Source organism: Protopterus annectens, chromosome 12.part0, assembly GCF_019279795.1.
Source record: "Protopterus annectens isolate FY-2018-M chromosome 12.part0, PAN1.0, whole genome shotgun sequence".
NCBI classification, from domain to species: domain Eukaryota; kingdom Metazoa; phylum Chordata; order Ceratodontiformes; family Protopteridae; genus Protopterus; species Protopterus annectens.
In genome coordinates, this window is record NC_056746.1 from 1,186,270,087 (window position 1) to 1,186,296,621 (window position 26,535).

The 26,535-nt window shown below is 42.0% G+C and overlaps 1 protein-coding gene across 1 annotated transcript in view; it reads left to right on the forward strand.

The window, feature by feature from the left end:
* The window catches only part of PCIF1 (phosphorylated CTD interacting factor 1), a 797,200-nt gene that overhangs the window by 740,160 nt on the left and 30,505 nt on the right, over window positions 1–26,535 (forward strand). The window contains exon 15 of the mRNA XM_044090229.1: window positions 23,491–23,666. Coding sequence (XP_043946164.1) covers window positions 23,491–23,666 — 176 coding nt within the window. The remainder of the gene's footprint in view (window positions 1–23,490; window positions 23,667–26,535) is intronic.

A 26,535-nucleotide genomic window follows, 5' to 3' on the forward strand; every position in this document is an offset into this window, starting at 1 on the left:
CTTCACAATTTTCCATCCAGTTGTTAAGGTTTCTTTTGAAGGATCAGGGATGAACTCTATTTTACATGGATTGGGAACCTATTCCATAGTGTGAGGATCGTTTGGGACACATATCTGTCTCTCCAGCATGTTCTGTATATGTCACAAGTGAAGTTCAGATCCCTGGATTTTCTGTTTCTGGTGCTGTTTGTTTTGCACATGTACAACAGATCCATCAGGGCTGGGTCTGAGGAAACCCTTTAAGCCAGGCGAAATCCCCTCATAGCAGCCTGTAGAAGACTGAATACAGAGATCGAGTATTTAGTCAGTCAGTGCAGGACAGGGTACTGATGCTCTGAATTCTCCTAGTGAAAAACCTCTGTGGGCATTCCAACTGTTGCAAATGTCTGGTTAGATACTTGCAATAGGAGGCATTGTATTCAATAATAGGTTTGATAAGGGCCAATTAGAGTGGTACTATAACTTTCTTGGACCTGGATGCCATACCCTTATCTATAAGCTGGGTGACATAAAATGATTTTATTACTGTCTTAGCTACATGTTGGTCAAAGGCCAGAGTGTTCCCAGATCCCTTACTAGTGGGTCAACTCTAATGGTTTAATGGAGTAATGGATTTGGGTTGACAGTTTGCCAAAGGCATTATAATGCATTTTCTGGCATTGAGTTTTAAGCCATAGCTTTGGCACTGGTCATTTGTCTGTGTTAAACCCTCTCGCAAGATGTTGGTGTCTTGTGGGGAATGTATAATAGCTTCCAATTTACAGTCATCTGCAAATTTGGCAAGCCAGAGACCTTGAACATTAGCCTTGACTTCCAAGAAATAGATGCCAGACAAGAGCAGGCCCGGCATGGAACAGTGATGTACTCCACTGGTGACTGGTCTCTTGGTATAGGTGGTCTCATTAATCCTGACTTCTTGGGTCCTGTCTGTAAGTCAGCTCGCAATCCAGCAATTTGTTTAGAGATTTATACCTAGCTCAGAGAGCTTGTCAAGAATGCCTGAGTGGGGTATTGTATCAAATTTCTTGACTAAGTCAAAATACGCAATATGCACTGTTTTATTCTTGTCATTGCCTTGGTGACCCTCTCAAAGATGTCTACCAGGATAAGTATGCATGAGCTTCCATTAATAAAGCCAAATTGGGAAGAAGTCCATTGTCTGCCGCCCTGTTTTTGTTTTGGTGTTAATCTTAGTGGCATTGAAACTGCCCGCCCCTCAGCCTGCCTCTGGGCCCATCTCATTTGCTCACTCAACTGAGTGCAGTGAGATCATATTCTGATTTCAGGCACTCCTACTGTGTACAAAGAGAGCATCTGGGAAATAGAAAAAAAAAATTAAGCTTATTTCCTGCCTTTCTTGTTAAGTGGTACAGACTATTTGTAGGCTTCTGAGCCCCCAAGCCCTTCTGTGTTTGAGGGAAGCCTTCTAGCTTGTTTTTTTTTTCTTGTAACTAGCCAGTTTTCTAGTTTCAGCACTCAAATCTGTTTCTTTGATCTCAGCACTTGTTCAGAAAAAAAAAAAAAAAAAAAAAAAAAAAAAATTTCATCTGCTTTTACTGTACTTGTGTTTTTACCTACTTCTTTTTACTTTTGCATCATCTTAAAATACTCAATTGTATTTATTACTGCTTGGTGTAACTCATTCTAAGCCTTTTGGTTTAAACACTTGGGCTTCGGACCAGTTAGTTGTTTTGCACTGAGAGGTTTGTGGTCTGCACTGTTGTGGCAGAACAGGTAGCTTACATCCTTCTAGGTTGAGAACTGCTGATTGAGGGCTCAGTGTCTGTTATTCTAAAAGTGTATTAATTCTGGTTTAAGCACTTGGGCTTTCAAGCCAGTTATTTTACATTAAGAGGGTTCGTGGTCTGCACTCTTGTGGGAGGAGAGGCTGGACTCTGCCCTTCTGAGCTGGGAATTTCTGGTTAAAGGCTTATAGTGCATGCATATCTGAACTGTTTCTTACTGAAGTTGGTGCGCCTTGTTTGCTGTGGCATAGACTGGATTCGGGCCTGCTGGATCTAGCTTTGTTTGTGTAACTTGAGCACTAATCCAGACATTCTCTAAAGTATTCAGTGGTATTTATTACTGCTTGGTTGTAACTTGATTAAAGTGTAGCTATCATTCAAGTCTTTTGGATTAAGCACTTGGGCTTCAGACCAGTTGTTTTACATTAGGAAGGTTTGTGGCAAGCACTGTGGTGGCAGGACAGGTAGCTTTCATCCTTCTAAGTTGGGAACTGCTGATTGAGAGCCCAGTGTCCAAGTGTATTAGTTCTGGTTTAGGCACTTGGGCTTCAGGCCAGTTATTTTACATTAAGAAGGTTCGTGGACTGCACTCTTGTGGGAGAAGAGGCTGGACTCTGCCCTTCTGAGCTGGGAATTTTCTGGTTAAAGGTTTATAGTGCCTGAATATTTGAACTGTATCTTACTGAAATTGGTTCACCTTGTTTGCTCTAGCATAGACTAGATCCAGGCCTACTGAATCTAGCTTTGTTTATATACTTGTTGTTTGTTTGCTTGTTATTTCCCTGGAAGCTAATTCACCTAATACGCAACTTCTCAGCTTCTGTGGATCACTAGTGATATCTGCATTGCTTACTGTACTTATTTCCTTGTTTCACTTGAAAGAAAGTTACTGTTTGTCGTTTTGCATTTAGTTACTTGTATCACATTGCACTCAAGTTACCTGGCACTTGCTCACTAAAGCAATTATATAAGTCAGCACTAAAAATTAAAAGCACTACACCCTCACTCCCCACTGGCCCTTGTTTTCAATTAAGGATTTCCCAATATTATTCTAGCATGTCCAAAGGTCAGTTGTCAATCTCCTCTCGGTCCAGCTGGTGAATCTGGGAATCTTGAGGCAATGTTATAACTGCCTCATGTACACAGACAACCCTCTCCTCCTCCCACATAACACAAATACTTGAGAGATGCAGCTATTTAGCCAAACTGGAGGCTGAGCTCTCTCAACTCAGGACTGGCAAGACCAGACAGGAGGAGAAGGCAACTACACACACCACAAAACCAGCCTCACATAATGCTACCACTCCACTGAATCAAACACATAAACACACAAAGACATACTCGAGGCTCTGAGTAAAATTTACCTAAACAGCAGAGGCCTCCAAAGCAGACACCCAAACAACTGCTACCTCAAGACACCCCACAAGCAACACATAAACCACAAAAGCAGTGTGCAAAGCAGTCACAGCCCTTAAGGCCAAATACAACACCAAACATACTTGTCATAGGTGACTCCATAGTCAGACACACTGACGTCCCACTCACCAGGCTGAACAAGGAGAGGGTCACAGTAAGCTGCCTATCGGGCGCTAGAATCCGCCACATAACACAAGCACTGGTCACTCCACAGCAAGTACAAATATGACACAGTCATTGTCCATGCTGGTGTGAACGACCTGAGACATACCTCCCTGGACTGCATGAAAAGTGACATAGAGGAGCTCTCTGTTTATGTAGCCCAGGCAGGTATGACCCTAACCCTGAGCAGTATCCTTCCTTCACCAAGAATGATGCCACAATATAGAGACAAGATGATCAGCTTTAACAATTGGCTTAATGTCTGGTGTCATTCAAAGGGGATCCAGTGTCTGTCTGCCTGGGATGACATGCTTGACAAGCCATGCTGCTTCATGAGGGACGGCTTGCACCTGTCACCCCTGGGATTCGGATATTGGCTAAGGCTCTTGCCACCCCATAGTGCCTTTTTAAGGCAAGGCTCAAATTCTAAACCTACCACCCTAGAAAACAAAAATGGGAAGAAATTGAGGGTAATGCTGCTCAATGCCAGAAGTCTAAATCTCAAAATGCACGCACTCGAGGCCCTTCTCAGTATGGAGAACATCGATGTCTGTGCTGTAACTGAAACCTGGTTTAAGGCTCCTGAGAGCACCCCGGCACTATTAGGTTTTACCTCATATCATGCGTTCCGGCCCCAAAACCCGGACCACTCCACAAAAGGAGGCGGTGTATCCATATTCATAAAGGATACTCACACCTCCAGGTTGGTGGCAACGCATGAAGCTCGAAACCATCCAGGTGCAACTAACAATAGGCAAAACTGCTCTACAAATTGTAGCATGCTACAGGCCACCCTCTCAAACTCAGGAACCCCACACAGCCTTCCTGAAGACACTGGAGGGTATAAATGTATCTCCAAACACCATCATATTGGGTGACTTCAACTACCCGAATATAGACTGGGAACATTACTCAAGCCCTAACTTTCTAGCCCAACGGTTCCTGGAGTTCATAAATTCAAATGCCATGGAACAGCTAGTCACTGTTCCCACGAGAGGAGAAAATATACTAGATCTCATTGTCACAAACATGGGGACAAAATGCTCCACACCGAAGTATATCCCTCATTGGTGAGATCTGATCATAAACTAATCTCACTGGAAATCCACATCCCGCCCCACCCCAAACAAAAGACCATAGTGAAGAACTTCTCTAAAGCAAACTTCACACTACTCAAGACTGGTGTGGTATCCTTCAAGGCCCCTGAGTCAGAGGAAACCACAACCCAAGCTGCGGAAGCCCTTACAAATGCCTTCTATGAACACCTCCAGGACTGCATGGATCAGGCAATCCCAAATAAAACCAAGACTCTTTCCACAAAGGGCAAACGTCCAGTCTGGTGGACCCCAGCCATTAACAAACTTTACAATAAGAGGAGAAAGCTATTACATGATAGAACAAAATCCATAAAAGGGAAGTCACCCCTGATCATTATTAGTAAAAAATACGAGCACTCATAAAATCAACTAAGGCCAATTTTGAGAGAAAAATTGCCATGGATTCAAAGGACAATCATAAGGCCTTTTTCAGCTATGTTAGGAACCTGGGTGGAAACTCACAGATATGCTCAGAATTAGTCCAAAATGATACAAAAATCACTGAACCCACAGACATTGCCAACATACTGGCAGACAGGTTCAGTGCAAACTTCACCCCTCTCCCCTAAAGGAGAGATAACTATCCCAGCCGAGTGTAGCCTCCCGGACATCTCAAATGCGCAGGTGAAAGCTGCTCTCTCTAAAGCTAAAAACACAGCATCAATGGGACCGGATGGTGTCCCCGGCTGTGTGCTACACGAGCTAAATGAGGAATTAAACCCGCACATAAGGCAGCTGTTTAATCTCAGCCTTACCACAGGATACGTGCCCAAGGAGTGGCGACGGCAACTGTGGTCCCACTCCACAAAGGTGGCGCCTCACGGACCCTGGTAATTACCGCCCATAAGCTTAACAAGTCTAGTCTGCAAAGCTATGGAGAGGATCATAATGGAGCTCATAAACAAAGATATAGGGGACTTGCAGACATTGGACCCGACCCAGTTTGGCTTTGTCAAGGGAAGATCATGCCTTTTGAACTTGGTCGACTTCTTGAAATAGTCACCAAGGCCATTGATGAGGGAAAGGCAGTCCATACAGCCTACCTTGACCTTGCAATGGCTTACGACTCAATACCCCACTCGGGTATTGTAGAAAAACTTACCAGCTTAAATGTAAACCCATATGTCACAAGATGGGTTGCAAACTGGCTTAAGGACAGAACCCACAGGGTTAGAGTTGCTGGCGCTGTGTCAGACTCCAAGCCGGTCACAAGTGGTGTCCCACAGGGCTCGGTCCTTGGCCCCTATTGTTTGGCATCTACTTCTCAGAAGTACAGGCCAACATGGGAGGACTTTGGCTGACAAAGTTTGCAGATGACTGCAAACTGGGCGCCATAGTGGAAAGTGCATCGGACACTGATATCCTTCAGAAGGGACTCACGGAAACAGATAGCTGGTGCCAGAGCCATGGCCTGAAGTTAAACGCCAAAAATGTATAGTCATACCCTTCGGGAAAAACAAGGTAACCCCAAGCTACCATATAGGTGGCAATCCACTAAGCACAGAAGAGGTTATCAGGGACCTGGGGACCCAGGTTGACAGTGGCCTTTCTTTTGACACTCACATTGCTAAAGTGGTTAGAAAGACCTTCTACATTGCCCACCTGATCATGAAGGGATTCACATCCAGATCTAGTGAGGTCATTGTTCCCCTGTACTCTTCACTTATCAGACCAATGATCGAGTACAATGCCCCATTCGGGATGTATCTCACCCGACATCTGCAGCAATTGGAGAGACCCCAAAAGTTCCTCACCAAAAGGATAAAGAGACTCCAAAATCTGTCATATGCTGCCAGATTGAAGAAACTCCAGCTCTATTCAGTCGCATACCGTCTGCTCAGAGGTGACATGTGCCTGACATACAAGGCCATGTCCAACCCGGAATTAATGGACATGCTCCACCTCAAAAAATCCAAATCCACCAAAACCACTAGAGCAAGCGACTTAAACCTTAGCACGGATATAAATAGGACGTGCTGGAGGGATAGATTTATCACTCAGAGACTCCCTATGCTGTGGAATAAAATCCCGGTCCATGTGAGGCAGAGCACCTCGCTGACTCTGTTCAAGAGAAATCTAGACCTGTGGATGGGAGATCGTAGGTTTACCCCGGGAATCATCTCTGGGTCACTGCTGGACAGAGGCACAACAAACTAATGGGCACAGTATTTTTTCATATAAGGGGTGGCGTAAGCCACAATAATTTGGGCTAGGCTTATAAATGCCTTAGGGCAGATAGCCTAGTATAAACCTATGAACCTATGAACCTATTACCAATGTCCTTGTGTATCATTTCCATGGTAATTCATTCCATGGCTTTGCATATTAGGCTTGTTAGACAGATGGGTCTGTAGTTCCTTGGGTCAATTGATAGTTCGTCCTTGTGGAGGACAATAACTGTTGTGGTCCTCCATTCACTTGGAAAGTAGCCTGTTTCATGGCTGTTGCTGACGAGTGCCTCAAGTGGTCCTGATAGGTTATGTTTTAGACTGTTCAGGAGGCAACCAGGGATGTTGTCAGGACCCACAGAGGCAGTGTTGTTGGCTTTAGCCAATGCTGCAAGCACCTGGTCCCTGCTGATAGTTTAGGGATGTATGTTAGAGGGGATAAAATCTGGTGGAGCTGGAGGGGTGTGGAGTTTGAGCTGAATTTATCAGCCAGTAGATTTGCCATGTCACCCTGATCAGTGAAGGTGATACCATTCACCACCAGTTCAGCACGCTGCTGTGTATTACCTTTATGGTTCTGGACATAGCTGAAGAAGGTCTTGTGATTGTCCTTAGCGTGCAAGGTTATCCTGACATCGTAGTCGGCCTTATTAGTCTTAGACCTCTTAGGTACTTGCTAAATTGTGTAAGCGAGCACTTGTCTTTAAGAGAGTTGCTCTTCTTGATTTTGGCCATGCGTTTTCTGCTATTATTATATATCCTGTTTAGGTGAGGATTACATCAATGATGCTTGTTTTTGGTGTTTATTTTGAGTTTACTCATGGTAGGTATGGTAGCCTTTCTGCAACTATTCACATGTTTGTATTGGGACTCTGAATAATTCTACATAGGTAGCTGTGGTTTCAGGGTAAGGGGAGGCCTTGAATTTTGACAAACTCTCACTTACTAAGATGTAGTTTGCCTTAAAATAGTTCCTAGCTGTTACTGGTTTACCTGTGTTTTTTGGGTTGATTTTCACTTCAAAGGAGAAAGCTTTGTCATCCACCCACTCTAGTGAGGACATGACAAAAGGAGGGTGCAGTGCTGTCCATGTTGGGGAGTACCAGATCTAGTATATTTGGATGGTGATTGCCTCTAATAGGTTTAGGTTAGAGTTGTGAGACTCTAGTAGCATGGAAGGTGACATGTAGCTAGCCATGATATGGTGAGGGGCCTTATCTATGGTGACCTGCATGTGGATAAGTCCATAGTATCATCCTGTTTAAACAACCTAGAGGTATGTTTGTTGCTAACATAGATTGAGACACATCAACCTTTGGTCCAAGTTTGTGCTGTTGTTTGCCTAAATGTGTGGAAGGCTATGTATCCTTGCACTGCTGGAGTACTTTCTATGACTTTAAACCAAGTCTCTGTCTTGGCACAGATGTCTACATTCTGCAGAGTGATGAGGGCTTGAAGAGTGTGAAGTCTTTTGTTTAGACTGATGTTCTTCATTCCACATTGCTGCAGTCCTAACTATTGGGTAGTCCGCTGTCCAGTCGGCCCGAATACCAGAGTATATGGCTGACGTCGGTCAGGGCGCATTAGACTGACGTCAGTACGTCAGGGTACTAATGCGCATGACCGACGTCATATCAGTCTTTTGCCGCATGGTCCGATGCAGAAGCAGTTTTGCGAGTGCAGGTTGGCGTTCTGAAATTTTCTGAAGTCGGAGTTTCAGACCGAATCAGAGTTGGCTAAGTACCCCGTTGGGCAACATTTTGGTTTTTTCTTGCCTCAGTATTTAACCGGATGTCAGAAAAAGTGAATAACTGTATTTCTTGTGGGAAACAGATACCTCATAGGGATTACCATACCTTGTGTATACCTTGTTTAGGGCCTGAGCACGACGTTGTTGGATGCCGCTCTTGTGCTAGGTTTAACAAACGCACTATTAAGAGAAGGTTAGACTGTGCCAGGTTAGTGTTTGGGAAGCGTTGCAATTATAAAATGCCGTCGGATGCTCCGCGCCGCTTCGTCCAAAAAGCGCAAGGACAAAACAGCGAAGCCTAGGGTTGATGAACCGGCAGTCCCGGACGTCGGTTCTTTAGAAGGTTCAGTGGAGCCAGAGGTTTTGCCAGGAGTTTCTTTGGAGTCTCAGGCAGAGACTTTACTGTTACAGGATGTGCCTTCTCAGGAGGTAGGCCAGGCTGAGGGGCTTCTCAGGTAACTGTTCTTCCCTCTCTTCCCAAGGTAGTTAGAGCCTCTCCTTCTGTTTCCAAAACTTCTTTGAGAGGTAGGCCAAGTTTAGCTTCAGTGGGGGCTTCTCCTAGCTCTTCAGGTTCTGTGCCTAAGAAACATATGCTTAAAATGGCAGAAGATTTGATTACTATGATTAGAGGTTCTATGCCCCCTCCTGATAAGAGGCCTAGGGTGGAACCTGAGTTTGATAGTTTTGAACAGTGTTCAGAGGCTTCTGAGTCTTCTGCGGAAGATTTGCAGGAGTATCCTCCTTATTCTGATTCTGATGTGGATGATTCCACTCCTACAGCTTCTCCTCCTGAGGATTTCTCATTTTCAGAGACTCTGCATTCCATGAGGGAGCACTTTAAATGGGAAGGCCAGGATTACTCTGATTCCAGGAAAAGGCTTAGGGAATTCTTGTTTTACCCCAGCATAGGCCCTTAGCTATACCTCCTGTGTTGAATGTGGTGGAAGATGTTTTGCAGAGGCTTCCCTGAACCCTGATTCTTTGCCTCCTGCTCCTGTTAAACCTGATAGGTACTATAGGGTGCCTGAAGCTCATAAGTATCTTTTAAGAGTCCTAGGGCAGACCGAAACTGTTTCTCAGGGACCTAAAGGTGTTAAGGCCTCTGTGGTTAAAACCCTGTTCCCACTGATAAAGAGGCAAGGGCTTTGGATAGATGGGGAAAGAAAGTGTATACTTCTTCCACTTTAGCCATGAGGCGTTGAATTGTCAGTTTCACATGCTAAAATATCAAAATTATCTCCTTTCACAACTGAAATCTAAGGTGGATGCTTTGGCGGAAGGTATTGAGTGTAAAGAGTTGCTGGATTTAGTTCATGTGTCTGAACAAGTGGGTAAGCATTCTTTGCAATGTGGTTTTGATGCTGTACAGGCCTCCTCGAGGGTGGCTGCCACTAGTTCTGTTCTTCGCAGGCATGCCTGGTTGAGGGATCAGAATTTAGCTGAGCATGTTAAGACAAGGATTTTGGATGCTCCTTTACAGTCTGATGTGTTGTTTGGTTCGCCTGTGGAAGCAGTTTTAAAGAAAATGGAGGACAAAGCTAAGTCTATGCAAACTGTTAAAGATTTTTGCAAGTGCAGCCACCAAGTTTAGTAGAAATTGGCCTACTAAGGGATGGACATATCCTGCTTATGATTCCCAGTCTAGGGGTAGGTCTAGTCGTGGTAGGGGCAGAGCTCAAGGTTCTTTTAGGCCTAGAACAGGGAGTTCACCTGCTCAGACTTCTGGTGAGGGCAGGGGTCAGTCCTTTCGTAAACAGACCCAATGACCTGCCTTTTCAGCTGCCAGTAGATTCTCGTCTGGCAGCTCCTTTGGGAGGAAGACTGTCTCTTTTCAAAGAAAATTGGAATTTAATTACTCAAGACAGATGGGTGTTGGATATCATTCACCACGGTTACAGGTTTTATTTCCATACATTGCCCCTTTCAAAGGCATGCCAGACGTTCCTCCTCCACAAAGGAAAGAGGCTCACAAGCAAATTTCTCTGTTACTCCAAATAGGGGCCATTCAGCCAGTCCCTGTATCAGAAAGGGGCCTAGGATTTTATTCTCGCCTGTTCCTAGTACCAAAGAAGGGGAACACGTGGAGACCAATTTTGGATTTATCTATCCTCAACACTTATCTGGACATTCCCAAGTTCAAGATGTTGACGTTACAACAGCTTTTACCTCTGCTGGGCAAAGATCACTGGATGGTAACTTTAGATCTCAAGGAAGCTTACCTTCATGTGCCTATAAGACTAAGTTGCAGGAAGTATCTGCGTTTCGAGCTGGAAATTCTCATTATCAGTTCTCTGCATTGCCCTTTGGCTTATCTACTGCCCAGAGTATTCACAAAGGTTCTGGCTCCAGTGATAGCTTACTTCAGGCTAAAAGGAATTCAAATCTATCCTTACTTAGGCGACTGCCTGATTCTGGCTCAAGAAAAGGAAGACCTTCTACAGCATCTGGAATATGTTATAGCAGTGCTAAGATGCCTAGGGTATTCTGTGAGCGAAATAAAGTCCAGTCTAGTACCCTCTCAAGACATGTGCTTTCTGGGTGTGAGACTGAATACAGCAGCCCAGATGGCCTTTTAACCCCGGACAAACAAAAGAGTCTATCCCTTTACTTTCATCAACTATCTCATCAGTCCGTGCTGACTGCAAGGACAGTCCTTCAAGCATTAGGGTTCATGGCATCTTGTATTCTGGTGCTTCCCAATGCCAAACTGCATATGAGGAAGCTGCAATGGTATCTCAAAATGTATGGACACAGCACTGCCAGGATTTGGACACTGTCATTCAAATAATACCTTGCCTTCAAAAAGAATTTTTGTGGTGGGCTCAGGAATGTCACCTAAACAAGGGACTCTCTGTGACCCGGCCAGAGGCGAGTCAGATTTTAACGACAGATGCCTCGGACATTGCTTGGGGAGCTCATCTAAATGGAAAGTGGATACAAGACAAGTGGCCTGCCAGACTACAGCATCTACATATCAACATGAAGGAGATGTTAGCAGTCCAGTTTGCATTAATGGCTTTCAAGGAGTTACTTCTTCCAGGGCAGGTGTTGATTCTAACAGACAACACAACTGTCATGTGGTACATCAACAAACAAGGGGAACACATTCTTATCCTCTATGCAGGCAAGCAATGATTTTATGGGAGACTGCGCTCAGCTTGCAACTAACTCTTCAGGCAAGGTTTCTGCCGGGAGCACAGAACTCCTTAGCAGATGTGTTAAGCAGACAAATCATGGATCCCCACAGTGGAAACTGGATCTTCATGTATTTCAGAAATTGACAGTGTCATGGGGAACTCCAGACATAGATCTGTTCGCTTCTCCACTAAACCACCAGCTGCCAAAGTTTTGCACAAAGGGGTTTCATCACACAGCTTGGAAAGTGGATGCTCTTTCTTTCAGTTGGAAAAATCTTCATGTGTATGCCTTTCCACCTCTGCCTCTTCTTCCAAAGGTGCTCTTAAAGGTCAGACAAGACAAGCCAAGGATGATTTTAATAGCTCCAGATTGGCCTCGGCAACACTGGTACCCACTACTAAGGAGTCTGGTAAGGAAGCCTCCATGGCCTTTACCTTTGATTCCACATCTGTTATCTCAGAAGGACGGTCATCTGCTCAATGTCAAGCTTCACTCTCTTCATCTAACAGCCTGGCATATTCTGTGTTGAAACACAGCAGGTCTCAACTTCCTCAACAAGTTTTAAATGTGATTATGGAAGCTAGAAGACCTAGTACAAGGAAAGTGTACGCAGAAAAATGGAAGAGGTTTTTATTTTGGAGTACAGCAAAGAATTTGGAGATTTCTGAGCCTAATGTGAGTGTGGCCCTTCAATATCTTACTGAGTTATTGGACAAAGGTTTGTCCTTCTCTTCCATTAAGATTCATGCTGCAGCAATTTCAGCTCACTATGATTGTGACCCACCATTGTTTTCGCATCCTTTGTTCAAGCAGTTTCTTAGAGGGGCAAAGAATATAAGACCCCCACGTAGAGCTCCTACTCCTGCTTGGGATCTCAATTTTGTGTTGGAAAAACTTACTCTACAACCTTTTGAGCCTGCGGCTACTGCTGAACTGAAATACTTGTCATGGAAGACTGCTTTTCTGTTGGCTATTACTTCTGCAAGAAGGGTGTCTGAGTTGCAGGCCCTTATGGCAGTAGAGCCCTTTTTTGATTTTCCATAAGGATAGGGTATCATTACGTACTAATCCTTCCTTTATGCCTAAGGTGGTTTCTACTGTGGCTTTAAACCAAACTATTCATTTGCCTACTTTTTATGCAGACCCCCAAAATAAAGGGGAAAAGATTTTGCACACTTTAGATGTACACAGGCAATTGCGTTATTATTTAAGCAGGACTAAGGATTTTAGGCAGTCTCAGCAGTTGTTTGTTTCTTTTGCTTTGAGTTCGCAGGGCAAGCCTGTGTCAAAACAAACTATTTCTAGGTGGATTGGGTTTTGCATTGCATTTTGTTATTCCCATCATGGCAAGGAGATTCCAGCTGGGATTAGGCCTCATTCCACTAGGGCTACTGCCACTTCAACTGCATTTCTAAGGGGTGGCAACTAAGGATATTTTGGAGGCAGCTACTTGGAGTTCAGTGCATACTTTCTCTAAGCATTATCACCTTCCTCTCTACTCTAAGTCTAGGGCTGGTTTTGCCACAGCTATTTTGCAAGGCATGTTGTCAGCTCCTGCTTCTTTATGATTTGCCAGCCTCCCTTACCTCTGCTTTGGGATTCTACCCAATAGTTAGGACTGCAGCAATGTGGAATGAAGAACATAGTACAGTTTTGTACCTACCATAAATGTAGATGTTCGAGGATCCACATTGCTGCAGTCCAATTAACCTCCCTCCTTCCCCTCTGTGTTTAGGGGTGGTTGTGTAGGTGAGGTTATATGCTGATATTTTTGTATATATTTTTGTATATATTGTACATATTTTTGGTGCAGGTATATTGGGCCTTGTCTTTTTAGGGTCTTCTGACATCTGGGGCAAGAAAAGACTGAGGATATGACGTCGGTCATGCGCATTAGTACCCTGACGTACTGACGTCAGTCTAATGCGCCCTGACCGACGTCAGCCATATACTCTGGTATTTGGGCCGACTGGACAGCGGACTACCCAATAGTTAGGACTGCAGCAATGTGGATCCTCGAACATCTACATTTATGGTAGGTACAAAACTGTACTTTAGCATTGGGCAGTAACACTTTAAGGTTGCTTGAAAACTATTTTGTTAGTTTTGTCTTTTTGGCATTGCCTAAAATAAGCCTGTAAGGGGGTGGTAAAGTTTTGGCCAATATCTGAAAGCCTAGGGATGACAGGTGCAGCCCATCTGTGGCAAAGCAACATGGTCTTTTGACCATGTTCTCCCATCCTAATAAATATTGGATCCCCTGGAGTAACATCAAAAACTAAGCCAATTATTAAAGTCAGTCATCTTATGTTCAAACTGTGGCATCATCCTTGATGAAGGTAGAATGCTGCTCAGTGAATGGCTTGTATCTGTCTGTGACACATATTCCGAGAGATCCATGATGTCTCTTTTTATATAGTCCAGTGAAGTATGCGTCATTTACACCCACATGGACTATGATAGAATTATGTTGGTACCTGGGATGCAGTGACATGTGTGTGCATGATATTGTGGATCCTCGCTCCAGACAGGCAATTAACCGGTATCTTTGTCTTGTCTAACTTGGTGACTGGGGTATCTGTGTGTCACACAATGGAGTCCCTAGTGACAAGAGTAATAGATAAAGCATATGCTTGCCTTATGGCCTTTGCTATTAGGGGACCATTGTGTGTAGGCTTATGTGAGATGTTTGGTGTTGCTTTTGGTGTGTGTTTTAGTGATTGCTGTGGAGCAGTGTTGCCGTTAGGTGGCTTTGGAGGTCTGTAAGATTTGGGAAGGTTTCTTTTAAGCACCTCAGCAGAAGACGGTGTGTGTGTGTGTGTGTGTGTGTGTGTGTGTGTGTGTGTGTGTGTGTGTGTGTGTGTGTGTGTATGTGTGTGTGTACAGTATATAAGAGAAGTGTAGTGTGGGTATTACTGACAGCCTCATTTTATCTGAAATTTTTGCCTGCAAAGAAATTGTGTATTTACATCTCTCACTTACCATGTTATTTTCTTTAATGATAAACTCGTTGTCTGAGAACATTTACATTTCCTTAGGATGCCCAAATCTACCAAGCTGGCCAGAGAGACATATGGAAATTGCATGTCCATGTTGTCCAATCCTGTAATAGGGTGGGCTGTTTAGGATTAAGGATTGGGTTTTAACAGGGGACTGCTGGAGTAGGTTCTGGGGTTAAGGGCAAGATGTTATATAGTGCTAGGATATGGTAGTTCTATTACATTGCAAGCTAGTTGCTCTAAACTTAATTCCACACATTGCCATACTGTTTAACAGGTACAGACGTAATCCTAACTTTATAGGGAACTTTTACTGTCTAGTTGTTTGCTATTATACAGGCACTGCTACTCACCTTTGCATGGTGAACAGCACCTCACAAACTTACCTGATTTATAGCAGAGAAAAAAAAACTTCTCAACTGACTCCTTTGGCCTCTAGCCAGTAAACAGCCACACTTTGAACTCCCTGGTGTGATTAAAATCAAATGAACAAGAATCCAGCTAATAACCACACCAGAAATGTGTAAAAAACAGTGAAAATCCAGATAATACTCCACAGATTTATTACAGACAGTTAAGCGCTTTCGTCCCCAAGTGGGACTTCTTCAGAACTGAAGAAGTCTCTTACTCCAGACTGTTCCTGGTGTCCAGAAGAGGGCTCTTGGCACCCAATCCTGGATCTTTCAATTCTCAACACCCTTCTGGTGGTCCCAAAATTCAAGATGCTTACCCTGCAACAGCTTCTCCCTATGCTAGCCAAAGATGCCTGGTTAGTCACTCTAGACTTAAAAGAAGCCTGTCTGCACATCCCCATAAGGGAGTCTTGCAGGAAATATCTACATGTCAGGGTAGGTTATATGCACTATCAGTTCTCTGCACTTTCCTTTGGCTTATCTACTGCGCCCAGAGTATTCACAAAGTGCCTGGCTCCAGCCATTGCATACTGCAGGGAGAGAAATATCCAAATTTTCCCATACATGGATGACTGCCTGATTCAGGTGGACAGTCAGGAACTGCTACGCCAGCACCTGGCATTTGTAAAAAGCCTTCTCACCTCATTGGGGTACACCATCAACGAAAAGAAATCACAACTGGTGCCCTGTCAAAAGATTGTATTACTGGGAGCAAGTTTGGACACAACTTCCCAGATGGCATTTCTCACTTCAGAAAAACAGGTCTATTTGACAAACTACTTCAAACAAATGGCCACCAGAACCCAGCTATCTGCAAGAAAAATACTGCAAGCCCTAGGGTTCATGACCTCATGTATTCTGCTAATTCCATATGCAAGACTACGTATGAGGAAACTTTAATGGTACTTAAAAAGTCTTTGGTGCTAACATTCTCAGGACCTGGAAACAGTCATTCCTATCATACCTTGTCTAAGGGCAGAGTTCCTTTGGTGGGCAGAAGCATGCAATCACAACAAGGGACTGCTTTTCACTCAACCCCTCACTGCCCAAACCCTGACAACAGACGCATCAGACTATGCATGGGGGGCTCAACATGGCAGGCAAATACATTCAGGGCCACTGGAGCCCAGGGCAGATTCTCCTGCACATCAATCAAAAAGAGATGCTAGCTGTACAGAACACTCTGACAGCCTTCAAATACCTAATCCTTCCATGACAACTGCTTATAAAAACAGACAACACCACAGTTATGTGGTACATAAACAAGCAGGGGGGGGAAGGTTTACAGCATGGATCCTTTCAGCCTCATACCACTTTAGGAGCAGACTAATGAAAGAAGTGGTGCACATACTGAGAAAATCATACCCCACCAACTGGAAAAGTTTTCTTTGTGATGTACTTATAGAGGTATTTTTACAAAACCCAGAACCTCAGATCTTGCTGTACCTAGTTGACCAGCTAACTGAAGTTCTTTCATTTGCTTCTGTCAAAGTACATCTGTCATTAGTTATGGCATGCTTGCAACTGGGCTCCCTCAAATTTTTGCCTGGTTAGTCAAGCAGTTTCTGAAAGGAGTTTTGCATGTAAAACCGCATAGAAGGACATTTCCTTCTTACTGGGACATGAACCTTGTCTTTAAAAGACTGTTTCTTGCTCACTGCCTTTAACCTAACATTACCATACCACTCAGACTTCTTTCATAGTAGATGTTGCTCTTGCAGGTGATCATCTTGGCCAGAAGGGTCTCTCAGCTTCAGGCTTTAATATGCAGGGAACCTTGCACAATTTTCCTCAAAGACAGGGTTATTTACAGAGGAATCCATCCTTTCTTTATGGCTAATATGCTGCCTGGGCTAGCCTTGAACCAAGCCATCCATCTGCCAACTTCTGTGCTAACTAGCAAAGGGGAAACAAGCTTACACCTGCTGGACATCCACCAGCAGCTTAGATTCTACACTGCTGCTAGTCTTTTGGCACACTGGTATAAAGCCCTGCATGTGGTCCATTTGTCCCAAGTTCGAAGAATGGCTTGGGCATCTGCTAGAGATGGCAGTGAGGAAAGGGAGGAAGGAAGAGGCTGATGAGTGCTCACTTCTACTCGGGGAGAGGGAAGGGGATGGACATGCTGGGGAGGCAAATGGGAAAGTGTTAGTTTGGAGGTGGGTAGTTTCTCACAGAGTCCCATTTCATACTTATGCACAGTTCATTGACAGAAGCCAGCATATCGGGGGGAGAACCCTAAGCAAAAAAACTCTTGGCTGTCAAGGCAACAGATTTTGCAACCAGCTTCCACTCTTAGGAATTAAGAATCAGTTGATGGCAGAAAAACTAATCGTTAGCAAGCAACTGATGGAGAATTAAAAAAAATGATACTGCATTTCTAAGTCTAAAGGAATCAAACAGAGCAACTAGCTGTTTGTCAACAGGGAAGGAGGACTCACATTCTCTAAACAAACCTTATCTGTATGGATAGTGATAGCCAAGTGCATTATCTTCTGTTACAAATCTACCAAGAAGAAGTTAGAAGCACCAGTCAGTGTACTTCCCACAAGAGTTTCAAATACAACTGCTGCAGTTTTTAAGAATACATCAGCTCATGGCACTTGTGAGGCATAATGCTAATTTCTGTCACACTTTTTTTCAGTCTGTATAAGCTGGGTATGTAATCTAAAAATAGAGTGGGAGTCACCACCTTGATTCTGCAAGGAACTTTTTGACTCCATCATGGCAAATAAAAACGGAAAATAATAAAAGCTACAAACAGACTTCATAAACCATATGTTGTAATGAATGCTTTGCAACCTTGGCATTGATACTTTAGTGGAGTATAAAAACTGCACATAGCCAGCATTAACATAGAAAACATATCTAAAAAAGATGCCAGTAAAATAGAAGAAATAATCTATTCCTGTCAAATTCTTCTACCTGCAGTCTGTATTTAATTCCCCTGGTTTGAGAGTGAGATATTTAATGATATATTATTACTTTTTATGTAGTGACAGAGCTTTCAAGTTTTTGTGTCCCCCAAATTATTACTTATAATTTCTAAAGCACAAGCCTTAATATGTAAATAATTATTAGAATAAAAGTTATAAAAATGCACTGCCACTGGACTTTTTAATGTCTTATTCTTAATATCCTTGAGGTGCTCCTGAAGCCTGATCTTAAATTTTGTGGCACTCTTAGCAACATAAAATTTATCACAGGAGCACCTCAGATCTTGTTTTATCCTATCTGGATGATGTTTGTTGGTCCATATCTGAAAAAAAGTTATTATTAATGGTGTCAAAGCTGGTATTTAAAACAGGAACAGATATTGCAGTTATAGCAGTGAAATATTTTGAAACCCCCCCCCCACCCATCTTTAGATACCCCTTCTACTCCTTTAGTGCTCACCCTGGAGTAAGGAATTTAAGTGCTGCATTGATCCCTGTGGTAGACATACTACAGCAGTGTGCGTAATTCACCAAAACAGTAAATGTTTGAGTATGAGAAACATCTCTTACCCTTCAGTCCTCAGATAGGTATTTATTAGGAAGCTGACCTTATATCTACTTGTCTAGAGAGGACCTAAGGCTCCCATTTGTTTTATTCTTTCTATTTCAGATTAGCACTACTTTGTTTTTTCTTTTGGGAACTGTCAGTATTACCCAGATATTCCCCATGTCTTTGTGGGCTTTACAGATGAAGGATTTAAAGGGGCTGTATGCACCCCTATTGAGAGTGCTTGTGAGCACTTTTCTGCCAAAGAAGAACTGAAGGTATGAGGCAAATGGTACCTTCTTTTGTGCTCTGTATCAGTCTGATGTTTGTTAGGATGGATTTCCATTCCTAGGGACATCAAAAGAAAGCTTTGTTTGGTGTCTGGTAGTGTGGGCATTTCCTCTTTATCATATCCTGGCTTAAGGAAAGCAACTGAACTGCATTGGTAGTCTGTCAAACAACTACTGTTATAGTAAGCTGTGCACACAAATGCAATTTTTTTTCAAATTTAGGGAAATTGTTCTTGCTTCAGTTAATTTAACATTAGTATTATGTTTTTTTTTTTAAAAAAAAAGGGTCAGTTCTAAAAAAAAAAAAATATCAGTTCGAAGTGTTGTCACACACAGTAGCAGCGTAGTTAAAACTGTTTTTGACCCTCTAATACAGAGGGAATGTATCCACTTAACACTAGCAAAAATCTGCATTATACTAAAGAGTCAACGGGATAAATGTGGGGAAGGGACTGAGCACCTAGCAACTTAATCTCATTTTTATTGGTTAGATAATGGAGTTCTTGTATCATAAGCTCACCATACATATGCAGCACATCCAAGTAGATGGAGATGATGTTGAAAGTTCTGTGTAGGGATATTTCTGTTAGAGCACCGATGTGACTGCCTACTTGATACATTATGTAACTTTTTCTTTAAGATGATAAGATGGGGCAGAAGGTAACAACAAATTCCTAATCCCCTCCTGCTGTACGTATGTTGACCTTTCATGACCTTGACTTTTGCCACCTTCTTTGCAAGCAGCTATGTTCCTTCCTTCACATTAAGTGGTTATTCCATCTTTCTCAATTATATCAGGCTGAGTAGAGCAGGGCAGAATGATTTGCTCATATTGGACATGGATGTTCAAGACTTGAGTTCCATGGGCAGAAGAAACCAGTTTTAGTTGCCTAAACTTAAGTTGTTTAGGACTGTCCAAAAAGCAGTTTGTCCTTTCCATTTTATTTCTAAAAATAATCTTGCACCTGAACATAGTCTGTATAAAATTGCTTGCAAACCTTACATCATGTAATCTTCAAATCTACAGGCTACAAGGCTTTTTCTTTCAGATGGATTTACACCTCAACAACTTGATTACAAGCAAGAGATGCATGATAACAGTGCTGCTGTGGCTTGGCATTTCGTGTATGCATTTAGACAGCATCCGTAGTCTCTCTGGTGCTGTCAGAGCTACAACAGGTTTATACTGACATGATTTATAGTCCTCAGTCTTAAAATTCTTGATTTAATAAATTCCAACCAGCACAAAGTCAGCTCAAAGGATCCACAGCTTGTCCAGGGATAAAAACAATTTATTAATAACCAACGAAACAATGAATAAGTCCAAAAGCATAGGGTTAAGCGCTTTCATCTGATAACACAGACTTCCTCAGAACCCCAAACAGTGGTAGCTACTTCATTTAAAAACCTCTTTTGGTGCCAAAAATACAAAATACACTTAAAGGAACATATCCTCATAGCTCCATTTTGAGAAATACTGTATGTAACAGTCATGATAAAGACATAATAAAAACAATGTCCTATTTGACCCACAACATCAACAACCTCCTATGATTCAAGAAAATTATAAGATGCAAAATATAAATATAAATTTGAATGTAAATAAAAAATAAAAAAAAGAAAAATATCATATAATTAAATATTGTGATATAAAATGACTTATAAACAGAATTACTCAATACTTGTTAATTAATATTTGATAATGTACTCCAATAAAAATATACTCCAGTAAAAAATATATATGTGTTTGTCTGTCTGTCTTTCAGGCCAAAATTAAGAAAGGCTTTATACTAATAAAATCATTAATTCCAGGAAATCGTGTAGTATCCGTTAATATTTGCCATTTAGCTTCTTTCATAGCAAGCAAAGCTTTCCAATTACCACCAAAAGGAGAAACATCCACAGTATCAATAATGGAAAATTTAAACCTGTGCGTGTCACCATAAGAAAAGATGTGTCTGTAGAGTGCGTTCTTAAAATCTTCCTTTTTGATCTTGTAGAGATGTTCATAAATACGTTTTCTAAAATGCCTCTCAGTTTTCCCTATGTAGTAAGCAGGGCAGGCCAAACATGTTGCAATATAAACTACATTGGAGGTGTTGCAATTCCCAGCCATGCATTTCACATATGTCCTGTAATCTGCCAGCCTAACACCTTCATCTTCCCTAATGGCATCACACTGCCTACAGCACCCATATTTCCTTGTCCCTCCATATTTGTGTTTAATGCGTGTTCTCATCTCAAGTAAACTCTTAATATTGGGTCCAGTCTTGAAAACAAAACTAGGTCTCTTTCCCAAAATATCTTCTAAATCTTTATCAACACAAAATAACCTCCAATGCTCACAAATAATGTTTTTGATAAATTGAACAAAAGGAGAATAAGTTAGAACACACACTCTATGCCTATTTACTGTGTTGAAATACTGTGAATTTAAACAGGGTGCTGAAGATCAAAATGAAACACTTAAACGTATATATGTGAAACACTTAAAACTAAATTACTGAAAAGGAGTACTTACATTCCAGTTTCCCATCCACAGGTGTTGAATTTTGAGAAAATGGTTTGTCAGGATTTATATAGTCTTACAAAAATTAAGAAGACCAGTTTAAAGAACATGTTGACAATTTAACAGGGGAGGAACGCAAGTGTTTGGGCCTTTTCATTTCTAATGGGGACATTCGAGTCATGAGAACACGCATTAAACATCTTGTTGCACAACTCCACCAGTCCCTTCACACTTTGAAGTTAACAGCTTGGCTCCTCCTCTTCCGACTATAGTCAGGAATCATACCTTAGACCCGGAAGTCATACATATCTTATCTTCGGCCCACAAGTCTGCCACTAAGAAATTGTATACTAGCAAATGGAAGAGATTCGCTATTTGGGCTCAACTCCGGGGTCTGGATCCCATCACTATTCCTGTATCGGAAGCCCTGAATTTTCTAACTTCCCTATTCAATCAAGGTTCTTCAGTCTCTACCATCAAGGTCCAATTGGCAGCTATTTCCAATTTTCATGAATCTATAAACCCACCTTTAATGAGCAACAGATTGTGTAAAACCTTCATGAAAGGTGCTGCGCTTTTACGACCTCCGATTTCTCATCCTGCTCCTCCGTGGGATCTTGATGTGGTATTACGTGCCTTAACCACCTCCCCCTTCGAACTGGCAGCAACATGTGATTTAAAGTTTCTATCTTGGAAAACTGCCTTTCTGGTTGCGATTACTTCTGCCAGAAGGGTTTCAGAGCTTCAAGCTCTATCTGTAAAACCACCGTATCTGGTTTTTCACAAAGATAGAGTATCCCTCAGGCCTAATCCATCCTTTGTCCCTAAGGTTTGTTCCAGTTTTTGCCTGCAACAGTCATTAGAACTTCCAGTTTTCTTTCCAAAGTACTCAAACAAAGCAGAATACATATTCCACACATTGGATGCCCACAGGCAATTGCGTTTTTATTTAGACAGGACCAAACAAACAAGGAAAACAGATCAATTGTTTGTGTCCTTTTCGGATAATAAATTGGGCAAAGCCGTCACAAAGGTCACTATTGCCAAATGGATCAGGGACTGTATTAGTCAAGCTTATTCCTCTTCTAATAAAGAGCTTACAACCTCTATCAAAGCTCATTCTACAAGAGCTATGGCTACTTCAATAGCATTCCATTCTAAGCTTGCCATTAGTGACATTTGTGCTGCGGCTACGTGGTCTTCCCCGCACACTTTCATTTCCCACTACAAATTGGATGTGGCATCTCGGGGGCGAACTTCATTTGGTTCCACAGTGCTCAGGAGTGTTTTCCAGTGAGCCACCCAAGATTTAGGTGCTAGGGACGCTGTCCCATCAGTACAGAATGTAGGCGAGATAGGATCACATAACATCTTTTAGTTATGTACTCACCATAACTTTAGATGTTTGGGATCCATCTACTCATTCAATAACCCACCCTCCTTCCCCCTGCCTTGGAGATCAGAAGAGATCGGACGGTCCGAATTCTATTGTTTCATCTTGAAACATCTGGCAATGTTATATAAACAAGTTATGTGTGTGTGCATGAATGCGGACAAACAAGATCTGGGGGATTAGTGGTGGTGCATCCTGGGATAGAGAATAGCTCAGCCAATAAGAGGCTTCGCTCTATAGCATAGCGTGCCGAGTCGGAGCTGAGGATCGGCTCCGAGCCCATCAGTACAGAATGTAGGCGAGATGGATCCCAAACATCTAAAGTTATGGTGAGTACATAACTAAAAGTTTTGTTTTGTCACAAGGACTTCTGTACTGGCTACTACCTGTGACCCAATGTACAGGTTGTATGCACACAGAAATGTGTAGATTACACTTGAATTAATAACTATACTAGATAGTCTTATGTAATATAATCCTTATTATGATGTAGCTGTTAGTTTTCTGTAGTTATACGAGTCCGACTGACTTCTGTAGCTGTACAACCTGTCATTCCTATTTTGTTATGGACAGTTTACTGTAGTTGTACTGTAGCACTGTGACTTACTTTTGTAACTGTGTAATCAGTTGTATACTTGCGTTGTTATGTACTCTGTGCCGCATTACTTAAAGGGTAAGGTGCAGAGCATCTACCTTGTGAATCAGGTCATGAATGAAGAGGGTACAGTATGAAACACCCCATCTACCCACCACCAGACAAATAAAATTGTAAATGATAACAGGCTAGCAGTTATTGAGTAATGTCAGTGATATGATTGACTGACTTTGACTACCTCAGTGCTATGTGGCAGGCCAGAAAAAAAGCAATAAGGTTAAAAAAATTAACAAAAATATGTAATATTAACATGCTTTTCACTTTGTGTTCAGAAACTCTTGGCAAGTTCACACGAACCATTGTCCTTCATTGTTTTCATCCCTGAATGGAGAGATCCCCCAACTCCAGCACTCACACGAATGGAAGCAAGCAAGTTCAAGCGGCACCAGATAGTAATGCCAGCTTTCGAGCATGAATATCGAAGTGGGTCACAGCATATCTGCAAAAGGTAAGCTGTTTCAGATTCCATTATGTCTTCTCTTAGAATATTTTCATTAGTTTTCCAGTTGTGCTCCATACCATGACTGCGCCCTTGTATTTAGTGCTTTAAATAAATTTTGCTGGGAAATCATTCTAGACAGCAGAAGCAAAGTTAGGATGGAGTGCAAGGTGTTGAGGGGCACGTGGTTGGTAGTACATTAATTTCCGTACTGGCATTTCTGAATGCTGGTATGGAAGTATTACTTTAGTGGCAGGACTGAAGCAAAGCACTTTGTGTTTGGTATAGTTATTTTAGATAACAAAGACTGAACTGAGGGGCAACAGCTCGGGGATCAGCAGTGGACACTAGATGAACCAGCTACAGCTATGCTACCCATTCTTTCCAAACTCATCCTAGGAAAGTTAATTTCTTAACCAGGGAAATGGACTGATCTAATGGACCAGAAATACTTGCAATAAAGAAATATAGCATTTGAAGTGACTATCTCTAAAAATGCTGGAAATATGCTAAGATAATAGTACTATGCTAAGAACTGAATACTGCCAGGAAGTAAATAGTTTAACAGTGTGTCATCTACGATTAAAACAGTAACAATCAGCTGTTAAGTAAAACATAATTATATATATATATATATATATATATATATATATATATATATATATATATATATATGGTTCCACTTCATATCATCGAATTATCATTTAATTGAATTGCAAACCATCGACCATTTCATCGATCTCAAATCATTTGAAAACTATGAAGCAACTACAAATAACATTCCACAAATTTTTTTGTTTATGCGGGGCAAGCCCCCTGCACCTAGTGGGGGGCTCCGCCCCCCCTATAATTAATTAAACCAACTGAAGGTTGTGTGTTAGGCCCGGCAAGCCAGCATGTAAAAATCTACTGCCAATCATTATGAATTTTCTCCTTAGTGGTGCATAACCACTTGGGGATCATGATAAACAGTGATAGCTAACAGGACTTATACAAAAGGAAGCAGAAATTACAGAAAGGAATGAGAATTACTTTCTGCTGTTTGACTTAGCTCATGTTTGCAAAGGCCTCTATTTTGTCTGATTTCAAAAGCTATTATGAAGTTAGTCTTCAGTCTTTTACCTGGTTTTTTGTTTGTTTGTTGTTTGTTGGCTTTTTTCTTTTTTTTTAATTTCTCTTGTTTGTACTATAATCACTGATGCCCAGAAAAGTTCCTAAATCACATCACACTTGTGAAACATGTATATTACACAAATTAAGACTTTTGTTAACTGTTGTAAAGTTTATATTTGTACTTGTTGCATTGTACATTTGGGATACACATTGATTGAGAGTGGAACTTCCAAGCCTTCCAATAATAGATATTATGTGTATATGTTGCCTGGGCCAGACATATTTAATTTATAAGAAAATACTTATTTTAATGAAAAAGACTCATTACATAACTTGTTTGAGGTCTTTTGGGAGCTTATTTTTATTGATTGATTGTTATTTAGTTATTGTTTGATTTCTGTCTTTTTTTTTTTTTTTTTGGGTGTGGAAATGAGTGGGAGGAGGGAGGTTTGGAGGGAGGACAGGCGACATTGGAGTTTGGTGTTTTTTGTTTGCTGTTTGCTTTGTTGCTGTTTTGGAGAGATTCTGAATTGAATGTGTGGAGATTTTTAGTGTATTTTGTAGAATACTGTGGATCTCTCTTTGTGATGTCAGTACAGCTGGAATGTGAGAGGTGGCATTTGGGGTGGAGCATGCAGTGACACCTCTATGTTATAGGCATGCTCCCTTGCATGTGTGACTAATTTGTCACATATGCACACACAAAGTAAGCTGCAGCTACATAGCTGTGGCATCATCTTCAGTCTTCACTAGATAGTATGTGGTTGGCTATAGTGAAACCCCATACCCTTCCTGAGGAAGGATGACTGTCATTGGCCACTTGAGAGTCCCTTCCGTGTCCAGCCCTCCAACAAAATTTGTTGATACTTTGTTGTCTCAGCAGTTCACAAGTGCCAGTCGCTGACTCCTGAAATTTTATTTTTTTCTTGCTTTAAACGATGTCTGTAAAAGTTAAAAATTTTATTATTACCTGTGGAAGCAAATCTCTCATAAAATTTCATTCGGATGTCCCCGCTGTCAGTTTTGTGCCTTATTCAATCCTCGAACTATTCCTTGTCGGGTCATTTTGCAGCGCCATCCGACTACCAGCATTCCAAAACTAAAGATAAAGACAGAGACAGACTCTGTGGATGTTTCTACCTTGGATGGGTCCAGAGCCACTGTGCAGGCACGGCTTCTGAAGGTGTATTCAGGCAATTTCTGTTTCTTCTGATGACCAGGATTTGCCCTTATCTACCTATCAGGATTCTGATGCAGAGGACTCCATACCCTCTGCCTCCCCTTCAGAAGATTTTTTTTTTTGGTGAAACTTTGCACACTCTTAGGGAGCATTTACACTGGGAAAGCCAGGATTACTCTGACTCCAAAAAGAGGCTTAGGGAATTCTTACTCCTACCTCAAGACAGGCCTTTAGCTATCCCTCCTGCACTGGATATTGTAGATGATGCCTTCTTGGAATCTAGCCTAGCCCTAGACACTTTACCTCCAGCTCCCAGGAAACCTGACAGGTATTACAGAGTACCCGACTCTCACAAGTTTCTCTTTAAGAATCTTACTGCAGACCTAAAGACCATTTCACAAGGACCCAAAGGCATTAAAGCTACTACTGTCAAAAACCCTACCCCCTCTGGTAGAGATTCCAGGGCCCTGGACAGATGGGGTAAGAAGGTATACACTTCTGCTACTTTGGCCATTAGAGCCTTAAACTGCCATTTTCATATGTTAAAGTATCAGCAGCATATTATTGGACTACTTAAACAGAAAA